The sequence below is a fragment of the Dreissena polymorpha genome, chromosome 2 (assembly GCF_020536995.1).
Source record: "Dreissena polymorpha isolate Duluth1 chromosome 2, UMN_Dpol_1.0, whole genome shotgun sequence".
Taxonomy (NCBI): Eukaryota; Metazoa; Mollusca; class Bivalvia; order Myida; family Dreissenidae; genus Dreissena; species Dreissena polymorpha.
The window spans coordinates 33032563-33048023 of record NC_068356.1 but is presented as its reverse complement, the minus strand read 5'-3'; the positions used below and the strand labels follow the sequence as shown (position 1 = coordinate 33048023).

Genomic DNA, 15461 nt, shown 5'->3' with positions numbered 1-15461 from the left:
TTGACTTAGTAACTTTGAATATATGGTTACATTTTGTGTTTAGATCCACTTTACTTCTAAAGTATCAAGGCTATTGCTTTTAAACTTCAAATACGTTCATGCTATCATGAGGGTACTGTACCTGGCAAGTTGAATTTTACCTTGACCTTTGAATGACCTTGACTCTCAAGGTCCAATTATTAAATTTTGCTTTAATTGCCATGACTTCTTCCCCCCTCCCCCCGAATCCCCCCTCAATCCCCCCGTTATTTTTTAATTTTATAATTAAAGATCATCTTATAAATGACCACCACACCATCACACTATACCCCACCACCCCAAAAAAATAATTTTTAGGCCCCCCATAGGGTGGCATATAGCAGTTGAACTGTCCATCCGTCCGAAAAAAAACTTTTACATTGGCCATAGCTTTTTCACTTTTGAAGATAGCAACTTGATATTTGGCATGCATGTGTATCTCATGGAGCTGCTTATTTTGAGTGGTGAAAGGTCAAGGTCATCCTTCAAGGTCAAATGTCAAATTCATGGTGTCTGTCCGTCTGAAAACTTTAACATTGGCAATAACTTTTTCAATATTGAAGATAGCAACTTGATATTTGGCATGCATGTGTATCTCATGGAGCTGAACATTTTGAGTGTTGAAAAGTCAAGGTCATCCTTCAAGGTCAAATGTCAAATATATGGCGTCTTTCTGTCCGAAAACTTTAACATTGGCCATAACTTTTTTAATATTGAAGATAGCAACTTGATATTTGGCATGCATGTGTATCTCATGAAGCTGCACATTTTGAGCGGTGGAAGTTCAAGGTCAAGGTCATCCTTCAAGGTCAAAAAAAATAATCAAAGCGGCGTTCTCATGAAGCTGCACATTTTGAGTGGTGGAAGTTCAAGGTCAAGGTCATCCTTCAAGGACAAGGTCATCCTTCAAGGTTAAAGAGTCAAACAAATTAAATTCAAAGCGGCCTTCTCATGAAGCTGCACATTTTGAGTGGTGGAAGTTCTAGGTCAAGGTCATTCTTTAAGGTCAAGGTCATTCTTCAAGGTCAAAGGTCAAAAAAATAAATAAAATTCAAAGAGGCGTTATCATGAAGCTACACATTTTGAGTGGTGGAAGTTCAAGGTCAAGGTCATCCTTCAAGGTCAAAGATAAAAAAGATAAAGTTTTTAATTCAAAGCGGCGTTATCATGAAGCTGCACATTTGGAGTGGTGGAAGTTCAAAGTCAAGGTCATCCTTCAAGGTAAAAAAAATTATTAAAAATTCTAAGTGGTGTTCTCATAAAGCTGCACGTTTTGAGTGGTGGAAGTTCAAGGTCAAGGTCATTCTTCAAGGTCAAGGTCATCCTTCAATGTCAATGTTAATTTATTTTTTTTTTAAACCGCGTTCTCATAAAGTTGCACATTTTGAGTGTGGAAGTTCAAGGTCAAGGTCATTCTTCATGGTCAAGGTCATCTTTTAAGGTCAAAGGTAAAAAATAAAAAATTCAAAGCAGCGTTATCATGAAGCTGCACATTTTGAGTGGTGGAAGTTCAAGGTCAAGGTTGTCCTTGAAGGTAAAGGTAATCCTTCAAGGTCAAAGGTAAAAAAATATGTTTCAAAGCGGCGCTCCCATAAAGCTGCACATTTTGAGTGGTGGAAGTTCAAGGTCAAGGTCATCTTTCAAGGTCAAAGGTAAAAAAAAATATTTTTAAAAAATCAAAGCGGCGCAATAGGTAGCATTGTGTTTCTGACAAACACATCTCTTGTTTTTTTCAAACATGGTTAAAAAACACAAATATTTATTATTATTATTTTATTTTTTGAAATACCGTCCAACCATCCCACCCAAGAATCCCCCCCCCCCCCAAAAATATTTTAATTTGCTTTTTTTTTTGCATTTTTGGAAGATAATGTAATAAATGACCACACCCCCCACACTATACACCCCTCTCCACTCCACCCCCCCCCCTCTTTTGTGATTGAAATTGAGATAGGTCCCTACACCTTTGAAAAGAAAAATAGATGAGCGGTCTGCACCCGCAAGGCGGTGCTCTTGTTTAACATTCAGCATGGTGTCCTCTCTCTTATTCAAGTAGTTTTCATCCGATCTTCACCAAACTTGGTCCAAAGTTTTATCTAGATGATCTGAAGGCCAAGTTCGAACATGGGCCATGCCAGATCAAAAACTAGGTCACAGGGTCACTTAGTACGTTTTACACATTGAGCATGGTGTCGGCTCTCTAATTCAAGTAGTTTAAATCCGATCTTCACCACACTTGGTCATTGTAACTAGATGATGTGTAGGTCAAGCTCGAACATGGGTCATGCCGGGTCAAAAACTAGGTCACGGGGTCACTAAGTGTGTTTTAAACCTCACCATGTTGTCCGCTTTCTAATTAAAGTAGTTTTTATCCAATCTTCATCAAAATTGGTCAGAAGTTTTATCTTGATAATGTCTACGGCAAGGTTGAATATGGGTCATGCCGGGTCAAAAACAAGGTCACGGGGTCCCTTAGTGGGTTTTTAAACATCACAATGTTGTCCGCTCTCTAATTAAAGTAGTTTTCATCCAATCTTCACCAAACTTGGTCAGAAGTTGTATCTAGATGATGTCTAGGTCAAGTTTGAATATGGGTCATGCGGGGTCATAAACAAGGTCACGGGGTATCTTAGTGCGTTTTAAACCTCACCATGTTGTCCGCTCTCTAATTCAAGTAGTTTTCATCCAATCCTCACCAAACTTGGTCACAAGTTTTATCTAAATGATCTCTAGGACAAGTTTGAACATCGGCCATTCCGGGCCTAAAACTAGGTCACAGGGTCACTTAGTGCGTTTTTTTACATTCAGCATGGTGTCCGCTCTCTAATTCAAGTAGTTTACATCTGATCTTCACCAAACTTGGTCAGAAGTTTTATGGAGATGATCTTAAGGCCAAGTTAGAACATGGGCCTTTCTGGGTGAAAAACTAGGTCAAGGGGTCACTTAGTGCGTTTTAAAAATTGAGCATGGTGTCCGCTGTTTTTTGTGAAGACGACATCCAAAATATTATGTGTCAATGCGGCATGTGGGGGTATTCGTCATGTCTGTGACAAAGCTCTAGTTAATTTTGTTCTTGTTTTTTTACTGGAGCTTTTAAGATTCTATGTATAACATTTATTAATTTATAGCATTTAATGACAGATTTCAAAACATGCCAAAATCTGTGAACAAGTCTCTTTTACGCTTGAACTATTCTTTTATATACTGGTATTTATAACATAAATATTATATTAATGTATGAATAAAAGAGGTCATTCTCTTAAACTTTACTGGCATCTTTATTATAGCATCATGTATGGGTATATTGACTATTGAGTTATTTGCGGAAGTTGTTAGATTTGATATCTCCTCACTGTCTGAAACTTTCCCTTTTGATAAGTTTACTTACATCTCTACAAGGATATCATTTACAATCAACTAAGATGTTGACTGCACAGATATGTAATCACATGCATTCCTCATGCAGCAAGCATGATAGAACATGCAACGTAGCCCATTTAATATTCATTAACCTTCCAAAGAAATAATTTGATTGTGTAAATGGAACTTTTAAGTTTATGGGTATAATGTTGTATGATAGTTTGCTGGGTTTCAAAACACAAATATGTATTTTAATAGAAAATTTATTTTTATTAGAACTTAGGACCACACAATCTGCAAATTTATTTTTTACTTACAAAAATAAGATATTGTGGACCATAAAGTCTGTTGTTTTTCATGGGAATTCATGCTCATGTTTTCCTAACAATTGCGCCTCATTTTGTCAAATTTCATAGTTGTTAAGAGACAAGTTTTCATCATGAAACAACACTTAAGATTTTACATGCTGATTTATCTTTGTGTTTGTTAATAATGACGTAAATATACTAATTCATGTTAAACATAAATTCAATGTAATTGGGGTGTTTGTTTTGGAAACCTTTTCTCTAAAAACTCACATGATGTAGTAGCTTCAAGGCTGTTTTCATACCTTTTATTTGAATTGAACACTTAATGTCGTTTGTTTACTGGATATATGATTGGAATGTTTGTTTAAAAAAAGCCATTTTCATGTATTAATCTAATTTTGTAAATTTAACACGCAGCAATTAGTAATATTGATATAAACTGCTGAGATGTAATGAAACATGGCGATGCAGTCATATTGACATGGAAATATCAGTTTTTGTTAAATCAATCCTTTAACCCATGACCCCACTCATCTGTTCCTTAGCCATTCTGAGAAAGAAAGTGATCAGTTAAGCAAGTTACTTTAATCGTCTATTTTTAAATGAGTCTCTTTGAATTATCAAAGATATTATCTTGCAAGGCTACGGCCATTAAACTTTGTGTCTAAAGTTCATTTATATTTGTCATGGAAATTGTTTTATTTCTTTTTCAGTGAACCATGTATGTAACACTTGTGATGACTTTTTCTTCATGTAAGTCTGCTTTTAAATATTTCTTGATGCACATCAACCCATTACAGTTTTATTGCCTGATGTTTATGTTTTAGCAAAGATATTGTTCAAATATGTAAGAAATGCTCGGTTTGCATAGGGTGTAAACCTTCTATATATACATTTTACTTTTATTGATTGTTTCTGCTTGAAATGTTGATGACTCATTAAAAGCCAAATGTTTTGGTTACCTACAATTAAATGAAATGCATCATCCGATTGTCATTAACTGATAATTTTAACTCCGCCTGTATTATAGGTATATATCTGACATGACACACATTTCTGTTGTAGGAAAGAAACATATTTGTTGTTCAATAGCTCATATAAAAACTTATAAATGTAGCAAAGAAACCGTGGAATATAGTTTGCATTTCATTTTTAGCTTACTTGAGTACAAAATGTTCAAGATGACCGTTTGTGTGATCACCTTTGTCCTTTGTGTGTTGTCCACCTTAGAGGCCACATTTAACGGAAAAACATTGTCCCAATTATATCTCAGCAAAGCAGGACACTAGATCATGTTGTGTAAAAAACAAATTCACTAGCTAATCATACAGGTTCTGTCAACCACGAATGACGAAAAAAGAAAAGTTCTAAAATACCGTATTTTTTTTACAATTATTAGTTTATATTGATTAAAATATCACGACTCAGGTATATTACATTACTCGAAAAAAGTTCATATTTTCAGTATATTCTGTAATAAAAAAATGTGCGATGTGAAATCGAAAGAAGATCGCGAAAATAGGTAACATAACGATATACACACTATAAATTACGCAAGTAGATTGATCATTTTATATATAAAATATATACAATTCACTACCCTGGTGCACAATTTGCATTCCTGGGTTTACCACGTAATGATGATGATCAATCTACTGGCGTTAACTGGTACTGGTACCCAGTAAAATTTATTACCAAATATACTGAAAATATGAAAACTTAACAACTTTGTTTAAGTAATGTATTATATACCAGCCGTGATATTTTAATCAATATAAACTAATAATTGTAAAAAAAATACGTTTTTTTAGAACTTTTCTGTTTTCGCCATTCGTGGTTTACAGTACCTTTAAATGAAAATGTTTTTGAACGCTTGTATTCACTTTTTTCCCTATCTTCCTGAAAGTTGCTTTGTCTCGACAGAGCTAGAAAATTGTTCTGGTCTGTTGAAAAATATGGCCACCACTGAAGAGAGGCATTTTTCTTAATATATCTGCATTGTCAAACTTTGTGAACACACTGGAGGTCACAGTAATTGTTCAGGTCATGTTTATTTTATAAAAAAATCAAAGCGCTGAAGGCACTGAAGATGTTCGCTATTGCATAATTTAACACGCAATTCATTTTTCAAAATCAATCGCAAGTTTGAAATGAACACACGCCATTCAACTTAAAAAAGTGTGTGTCATAGCGCACGGGTCGAGTTTTGTGTGCACTTTTTATCATCCTTATTATTTCATAGAAATAACTAAGACAAAATAAAAACAGCATGCTTTTTTGGAAGTTCTGAAAGCAAAGAAAGTATGATGAAAATGGTAATGAGAACTAATATAAAGAAAATTTGCAGTCACCATCATATTAAAGGAATATTTTTTCTAATATCAAATGACTATCTCACCAAGAATATAAATTCATAATAAAAGTTCCGTGTACAAAACTTTTGATTTTTGACACCATATACAAATTCTAAATATACAATAATCTTCGTATCTTGTATATGGAGGAATAAAAGTATATAAACATTGCTGTTTATGCTTTACTTGTTACCCGAGCAGTTCACACGGTGTCAACAACGCTAACATAAACATAGGTATAGAGCACTAATGCGCTTTTTGGTGAAGCTGTTTCAGTTTTCATCTTAGTGACTTTAACATAACGCCAACAGACACGCATGAATATTTTCGAATATTTAATAAGCTGATTCGAGATACAGCCTCTGAATTTTTGCTACATCACTGCGTATGTGCTCAATTCAAAGGATGTAGCACTGTTCAGTGTAAGAAATTCCCGACTACTCTCTGTATGCTCAAACGACACAAATTGTGGCCCTGTTACAATTACGCGTTACAATCCATCTTGCAGAATTTCAATTTCGCCTCCAAGATGAGAAAACAATCATTAGCGAAATAGTATAGTGTCACGATAAGAGAAAATCGTTTAATTATCATACCACAATGTTTGCCGTACTTGGTCAGCACGTCTGGAAATCATTCCTTAATGCGTCCATAGGCTGCCATTATTAACAAGTTTGCTATTTTGAATTCAATTTTGTATCAAAAAGCATTGTTTTTAAATGTGGGATTTTCAATTCGCAATGAGATTTGTAATGACCCTCGTCATGCGAAAATGGGTCTTATTCCATATGCGCCCTTCATATAAATAGCCCACTCAGCTATCCCTCCTTCTGGTAAGGAGAAACATAACATATTGAGTGATTTTAAAGCGAACAGCGTCGCCTATGGCCTGACTGCGCAAGAGCACATGTTGGGTTTAACAAACGCTTGCCGAAACGCATAAGACCCATTTTCGCATGACGGCGCTATTGACGTGTGATTTAAATGTGACGAAAGAAAACTGCGTTTAAATCAAATATAAACATACGATATATTTCGATAATGAAGAAAGATACTCATAACAAGGCATATGAGGACACATGAAGTGCTCTCCCGTAGTATATTTTTTATTTACTCACACTAATGTGTGGTTTGACAATGCTAACACACATTTCATGCGGTGAATATGCAGCTTACAAGTGAAAAACACAACACAATAGTTTAACTTTTGTTTAATTGTATTCAATTATTTAGAAAAGTAAATTGCTAACTTTATTTCAAAGTCGGCGTATACGCCGACTACATTTTTAAAAGACATGTATTGTTATAAATATATTTAATATAATATATTTAGTTGTTTTCGGTTTTAGCGATTATAAAGCATTTTCGAGGTTGCCTATAGTATGCCTGAGTAATTGATGAACTCATATCCAACTGTCAATGTATTGAGAACTGTGAATATAAACAAGCTAACCCTTCTACTAAGCTTCTACTATTGCGTTGCTAGCACCCGTAAATACAAAAGATCGCCATGTGTTGAGAACCAAGAACGCTTTCCAGAAATACCCGATGTAGTAGCTTCAACGAGGTTATGAAACAGGTCATTCGTATTATTATTATAAATTATTTGTTATATTCGGGTTAGGCGATTATGATTTTTTTTAGTCTATCGTATCGCTGAAGTTATTGTTAAACTTATGTTCAACGTTTTATAAATTGAGAATATAAATAAGCGTCAACTTTTTCCCAAATCTCTCAATTTACGACCTGTACTATGTCATTGAGTTGTATGTGAGAGCGTAACCTATTGCGTTGTTATCGCCCGTAAACTTTCCTTTTTTTATCGACAGGCGCATCTATTAATAGCCTCATATCATGAATGCCAAAACACCCGCGAAAAAGAACCACGTGACCAAATAGGACGCTAAATGCAAATACCATGCGACTACGACTTTAATTATGTAAGAACGCTCCGCAATTCCTCTGAAGCCGGGGCCTTGTGATTGCTTTTACGACCTCTAACTGAAGTAAGCAAAGGAAACGCAGCACCTAATTGACCCATTCCTTCTATGTGCGAAGGCAGATTGAATTTTACTAATGTATGGTTTGCCTATTATAACACACATTATAATGCGGTAAATATGCGACTAAAAGTAAAAAACACTATAATTAAACTTTTGTTTTTAATTAAGTTATTTAGAAACCAAAATTCCAAACCTTATTTCAAAACAGCAAGACTACATTTTTTAGAGAATATTCTTGTTATATTTAAATGTTTTTTAACAGTTTCAGCGATAATGAATCATTTTTATGTTGTCTATCGTATCCCGGTAATAATTGTTGAACTCGTGGTCAACGTGTTATTAATTGAGACCTGTGAATATAAACAAGCGTAACCTTATACTAGTGCGTAATTCTCACCCGGACTCCCCTTTGTTTATCGCCAGCCTCAGATTTATGAATGAGATGAGCGAAAATACTACGTCACGCAGACGCAGCAGAAAGTGGACTATTTTAATCATTCATAAACAATCTCCTCCGCGACACGTGCAATACGATCATTGTTTTTTTTATTCTTTTCTATAAAACACCATTCGAAACTATTGCATTTAACACGATATTAATATAATGTTTCCATTTGTGAATAAACATAATTGGAGAACTCAAACCTCTTGCATAAATTTTACAACTCTTTCTTCGCGCGTAGTGTAAGCGGGAATTGGGCTAATCATACCCAGGCCGTATCGACCTGAATTTTACATCAAGCACATTAGACGGTCGCTAAAGCGACCATCTAAAAAAACTATGTCATTCATGATACGTCCATATAACACAGTTTTCGCAACAGAACTCTTATCATTCTTTTTATATTTACAGATAAACAACACAAATTTAAAAGAACTTTACATGTAGGTAGATTAAAATTAATTATGTAATTTGAAAACATAAACACAGTATTTATTATAAAAAATGTTTGGTATGAAAATTGTTTATGTTTTGTTGATAGGACGGGTATGAACTGCTAAGAGTTTCCATGGCAACAATGAATGGCTATGGTAATCATGGCGGCGGGAGGGAGCAGAGTGAGCGAGGCATTGAGGATATGATCTTACTAGAGTAAGTTTTACATGAACACCTTGGTACCAAACAAGTTATCCTGAACATGATCCTGTCTAAAGCCAGATATTTACTTTAAGCGGTAATGTAAATGATATTTCCAATTGACATTTTTCTGAGGGGCGCTCTGCGAAAACAGGGTTTAATGTATCTGCTTAAAGTGTTGTCCCAGATTAGCCTAAAATCCAGCATAGGCTTATCATTGATGACACTTTCTGCTTTAAAGGTATTTTTTGTTTAAAAAGTCTCTTTTTTATATTAAACATTCAGTTTAGGCATGAAGTGTTGTCCCAGATAAGCCTGTTCAGTCCATACAGGCTAATCAGGTACGACACTTAATGCACATGCATTAAAACCCCATTCTACCACATCGATGCTCATCTTAACTTGTGTTTTGAAAAAAAAACACCATAAAACAACCCAACAACAAAAGTAATTGAAAAAAACACTCAAGAATTCTTGTTGTTACTTTAAATGAAATTCATCCTAATTGAAAATAAATGTCTGGAGGCTTATACAAAAAGTCCTGCATTTCAATTTATGTAAGTTTATGTTCAAATATAAACCAAATGTAAAATACACACTACAAAGTGTCATGATTTATTAACTAATTGACTAATATCATGAATTTTGCCTATGAATAAAAAGGTTAACTTAATGTTGACTATTTGTTGACATAAAAGCTTAACTCTAGTATGTTTTGTAAATGTAGTATGATGTATTTTATTATACATGAGCTATTATTACAGTAATGTTGATTATTTATGCATTTACAAAATAAAAATGATTTATTATCGGTTTTGACACAAGGTTATAGCCTGTATTGTGTTTATTATCGAATATGTTTCGAATTAGCGTGAACTTTATATAATTCAATTATATAATTGATTTGCCAATATGGTAGAACATGAGCTAAAAAATGTGTTAGCCAATAAGGTTGAATAGCGACTTAACTCAATGTTAAGGCAATACTGGATCTTTATCATTGGACATTCATTCATTAGTGTTCAGAGAGATGGTATAAAATATAATACAGATTAAGTTATCAGTGTTACCTTTGAGAAGAAGTTACTTGTTTTGTATCATTTCATTTTACTGGGCTTTATACAGCACTAAAGGGGCCTTTTCACGTATTGGCAAATTGACAAAATTGAAAAAAGTTGTTTCAGATTCGCAAATTTTCGTTTAAGTTATGATATTTGTGAGGAAACAGTAAAACTAAACATTTACAATGCTCTAATATATCCGTTATATGCATCTTTTGACGATTTAAAAACCTGAAAATTATAAAGGGTTGCAACGCGAAACAATTGAATAATTTGGAGAGTTCTGTTGTTGTTGTTTAATTTTGTGAAACTACGAAGATTGCTTATATAAAGTATAAAATACGTCTGTCATACATAATAGGCAGGATGGCCGAACGGTCTAATTAGTTTTTACTCCAGGACTCCAGGGGTCACTGGTGCGAGTCCTGCTGATGTTTTTTTATTTTTTAAAATTTTTATTCTTGATTTTTTTACTGGAGCTTCTTAGAACCAATGTTTACATTTATCAATTTAAAGCATTTAATGACAAACTTCAAAATATGCCAAAATCAGTGAAAAGGCCCCTTTAAGATTAAGATAGGTTAACTCAATTAGCCAGTTAAAATATTGTAAATTTGATAGTCAATTGTATCTTGATAGATTCTCAATAGAGAAGGAATATAACATTGAAAATTCTATCTGATTTAAGTGAGTTTTTCTCTGAAATTCAATTTGGGCTATTCATGTTGTTATCCTGATACTAATATGCTTTAAGCAAAGAAATTGTATCTGGCATTTGTTCAAGAGTATAGGGCCATTATTGGACAGTTTTAAGAGATTTATAGTGCATTAAACGCCAATGTTAATAAAATTTAGGAGTGTTGAGTTTATCTGTCACATACTGTGGTTGGGGACATTTAAATACTGTATTCATTTTTCCATATCTGGGAGCAGAGCTCATTCAAGAATTTAATACTTTTTACAACATGTTAAACCTTCCACAGTGTAAATTGCAGTCTATGCAAATATTTGCAAGTCGCCAGATAAAAAAGCTTTTTTTGCAGTCCTTTCTCTTTTATGTCTGGTCCTTTCTTACTCATAACTTTTCTTGTCTTTGGATATCAGTGTTTTAAGACAATGATTTTAGATTGCCATTCTGATTTTGATTTGTGTTATCCAGTACTTTAAATAAGAACAATAGGAGATATTGGCAATGAGTAGTTTTTAAAGTAGTCTAGGTATTTGCATTTTTAAAAAGTTTGTGACAATCTGAAATTATTCAATAAAGCTAAATATTCGTACATATCTTTTTAACGTTCTTAGGTATGTTTTCACAATCCTATTATTGTTGGTGTCAGTGAAATGTGTAATTTAAATATTTGTACAAAACATTTCACTTCAGTGTTATTGTAAGAAGGAATTATACCTTATTATTTATACTGGTAGACCCAGGATAATTAACATACATTACAATTGCAAATTCAGTACACATTATAGTAAATGTATTAGACATGGGCTGTGCTCTGTGAGAAAGGGGTTTAATGCAGTCTGCACAGGCTAATCAGGGACAAAACTTTCCACTTTTATGATATTTTTTGTTTAAAGAAAGGCTCTTCTTAGCAAAAATCAAGTTTAGGCAGAACGTGTCGTCCATGATTAGGCTGTTAAGACTGCATAGGCTAATCTGGGACGACACTTTACGCACATGCATTAAACCCCCTTTTCACAGAGCGCGATTCATACGTATTTTCAGTCCCATGTTTCGTCATTCAGTACCTAATTTCCTGAATTTGTTGTTTTCAAATGAAATGCAATTTTACCGTTAAACTTTATCAGTCTTATAAATCAAGGTTACCTCTCATTGTTTATATGTAATGATGAGTATTTAATTTTCAAAACTCTTGTTTTTTATCACAATAAATACTTTTTTAAATATTTACTCTATTTTTTTGTTTACTGAAAGCATTTATAATATAGCTTAAATGTGGTAGTACTGAAAATAAAGAGTGATATGCAAACTTAATCCTTATAGGTTTAATTCCTGAAATACAACAACAATTTGTGCAATTTTAAAGGCATATGAAGTAGCCATAATTTTTATCTTAATTATTGGTAAGGTATGCTGGTGGGTTGACAAATTATTTAATTTGACACAATTTCTATTTGTAAAAGTGTCAATATAATCTCAATTATGTGAATATTATGGTTGTCACGGAATGTTGGCGTTGTAAGGCACAGGGCAGGTGAAAACAACTTGAGATAAGGAGAGTATTTTTGTGTCATCAACCTCATTTTTGACATTTCAGTGTCCTAGATGAGCGAACCATATTGGAAAACTTGCAGACCAGATATGGCAACAACCACATCTATGTAGGTGTTCAAGTTGACTTCCCTACATAACTTTATTTGTTTAATTTTTCTAATTATGTGTCATCAATGCTTCTTTCACTTCATAAGGGTATTAACCTGTAGACTGAAATCTTTAGCCCTTCCTTTCAGTTGTTTTTCCAAAAGTGTACAGTAAATCGATCAGATGTGGGCCTAATATTGATGATAAATGTATTCAAAAACATCATTAACATAAATTGTTTTCATTTTTTCATTAGACCAAGGTCTTAAGACCAGAGACAAAAGTTAATTTGAATTTAGATTGAATGCAACATGTTCAAACTTTTTTCTGATGATGAGGTGGCAGTGAAAATAAAATTCTGTGAAAAAAATCAAACATAAACCTTGCTGAATATTGGTAACACTTGGCCTTAAAATCAAACTCACTGTATTGATTCAATTAGAAGCCATGCTATATTAATAATACCTTTATTGGCAGCAATTAGCTACCCTGCTCATTTATCACAACAGCATTAATTTACCCTTATTGATGATAAGGTGACAAAAAACTAAATTTGGCCAGCATGTGTTGTTATAATCCTGCGATAAAGTGAATAGAACAGGTACATTTTGGCGAAATGGAGCTTGAGTTGCAAGTTTTAAAAGAAGCTTATTTTTTCCAATGTCAAAACAAACCATTGAATATCTGAACAGTGGAACAAAGATTCCAAACGCCAGACTTTCACGCAAAAATCAGGACATATGACTTTGTCTTTCAATGCTGATATCCTGGCTAAATGCTTAAACCTCAGTTTTAGTTTTTTCAAATTTTAAAGGAAGAAACACGTTTTTATTGCATTAGATATCACACCATGTTGGATATCTGCATGAAATCTGGCTCATGTTTCAGTTTGGTATTATGTTTAATGTTTATCAATAAAGAATTTCAAGGTCACTGTATAACATTTCTGTTTGTGGCTCATGTGGCATTTAAATGGCCCAGCATCATGCCATAAAATGTAATACCCTTTCAACAGTTCTTTGTGTAATTCAAAACAACTGTTGACAATGTAGTGTAGCCTTAAAAAGTAAAAATAATTAATTTACCTAATTTGGCTATGCCTTGTCTGTGAAAGAGAAGTCGGTTGCAATCTGTTGGATATTGGCTATTTTCCCATTAATTAAGCATACCCAAATGGTCCTATTTCCAAATAAGCATATGTTTTAAAATTATATCTTTACAATTCATTCCTTGGAATATTGATATATTGATTGACAACAGTAGTAACTGATTATGTCTCCCTTCGAAGACGCGTGGCTGTATCGCTTTTCACATGTAGGTTGGTTGCTCCATAGACCATTTTGTTTCCACGTGATCTCTAGAGAACGCTTCCATTTACAGCCATGCAAATTGAAAAAATGATTTCTTGGAAGGAGAGATAGATGCCTATCAATTTTGAGATCCAAAGGTCAAGGTCACAGAGGCTTTTATATGTATCTGCAAAATATCTTTAAAATGCTTTGACCAATGATCATGGTCATAGATGTAAATTTGGTGAAAGGGGAGAAGCATATTGATTCTGAGGTCATCATTCAAAGTCAAATGGGTTTGTAAAAGGGAATATGTTATGACACTATATATTTTTAGAATACTGATCTACCTTCATGCATTTGTGTATAGTGGGGTCACACGGGAGTAAAATGAGACATAATTCAATGTTGAGATCACCACTTCAAAGGTCAAGGTCACATGAGTTGATATCTCTTATTTGATTTCTTTATGACATCTTGAGCATGCATTAGCTTACGATCATCTAACTGGTATGCTGGTTACTTAGGAAGAATAAATGACATTTGTCAAGTATAAGGTCCCACGGGTTTGGAAAATGAAATTGTGCCGTGCTCTGTGAAAAGGGGGATTCATGCATGTGTGTAAAGTGTCGTCCCAGATTAGCCTGGCCTATTAGGGACGACACTTCCTGCTTTTGTGGTATTTTTCATTATTTATAGAGAGTCTCTTCTTAGCAAAAAAACAGTTTAGGCAGAAAGTGTTGTCGATGATTTGTCCCCCTTTGCACAGAGCACGGCTCACTTACTTTCTGCACGATATCTTGAGAATGCTTTGACCTGCTAGCATGCACATTGGTATAGTGGTGACTTGGGTGGAAAGGAAATCACCAATAAAATGTTAGGTCATAAGGTCAAAGGTCAAGGTCATAGGAGCTTGTAACATAAAATTAGTTTCCGCACAATATCTACAATTCTCTAGACATGTGTCCTGTGATCATCTTAATTGCTATTCTTGTAACTAAGGAGGAAAGAAAAAAGGCCTATTAATTTTGAGGTCAACAGGTGTTTGCTTGTAAACTAAAAATTGCTTTCACCCGATATTCAAAGAATTCATGGGATCGGAACTTAAAATTAAAAAAACACTTTCAAAATTAAATCTTCGTGATAAATCCTCATCATTCTGATGCTGCATACAGCACGGAATTGAAAGAGACGCATGAGGTGTCTCACATTGGATGAGTCCTAGAGTGTGGTTCAGGACTTATCTCGTAAAGTGCTGCTGTTAAACGTGATTTCTGTGCATTTCGTATTTGTTATTTTGATTGTGCTTTCTATCCTCTTTCAGACCTACTGTGGGAGCATTTTGGTGTCCGTCAATCCGTACCAGATGTTCAATATCTACGGGCTGGATATGGTCAAAAGATATGAGGGTCAGCCCATTGGCTCCCTTCCTCCGTAAGTGTGTGGGGAGCTTAATTGGATCATGTATATCACCCCCGTGATTGCCCCCTTGATCATATTGTCATTATTAGCTCGGCTGTTTTCAGAGAAAACCCGAGGTATTGTCATAGCCAGCTCGTCGTCCGCCGTCAGCCGTCCGCCGTAGGCCTCGTGCTTAAACCTTAACATTGGCTCTAAAATCAAAGTGCTTCCACCTTCAACTTTGAAACTTCATATGTAGA

The 15461-nt window shown here is 34.3% G+C and overlaps 1 protein-coding gene across 9 annotated transcripts in view; it reads left to right on the top strand.

The window, feature by feature from the left end:
• LOC127866516 (unconventional myosin-XV-like) overlaps positions 1-15461 on the top strand; it is a 153295-nt gene that overhangs the window by 23847 nt on the left and 113987 nt on the right. For all 9 annotated transcript variants that reach the window (XM_052407080.1, XM_052407077.1, XM_052407076.1 and 6 more), the window contains exons 3-6: positions 4400-4439; positions 9027-9136; positions 12468-12531; positions 15125-15234. In XM_052407080.1, coding sequence (XP_052263040.1) covers positions 9054-9136; positions 12468-12531; positions 15125-15234 — 257 coding nt within the window. In that variant the 5' untranslated portion in view covers positions 4400-4439; positions 9027-9053. The remainder of the gene's footprint in view (positions 1-4399; positions 4440-9026; positions 9137-12467; positions 12532-15124; positions 15235-15461) is intronic.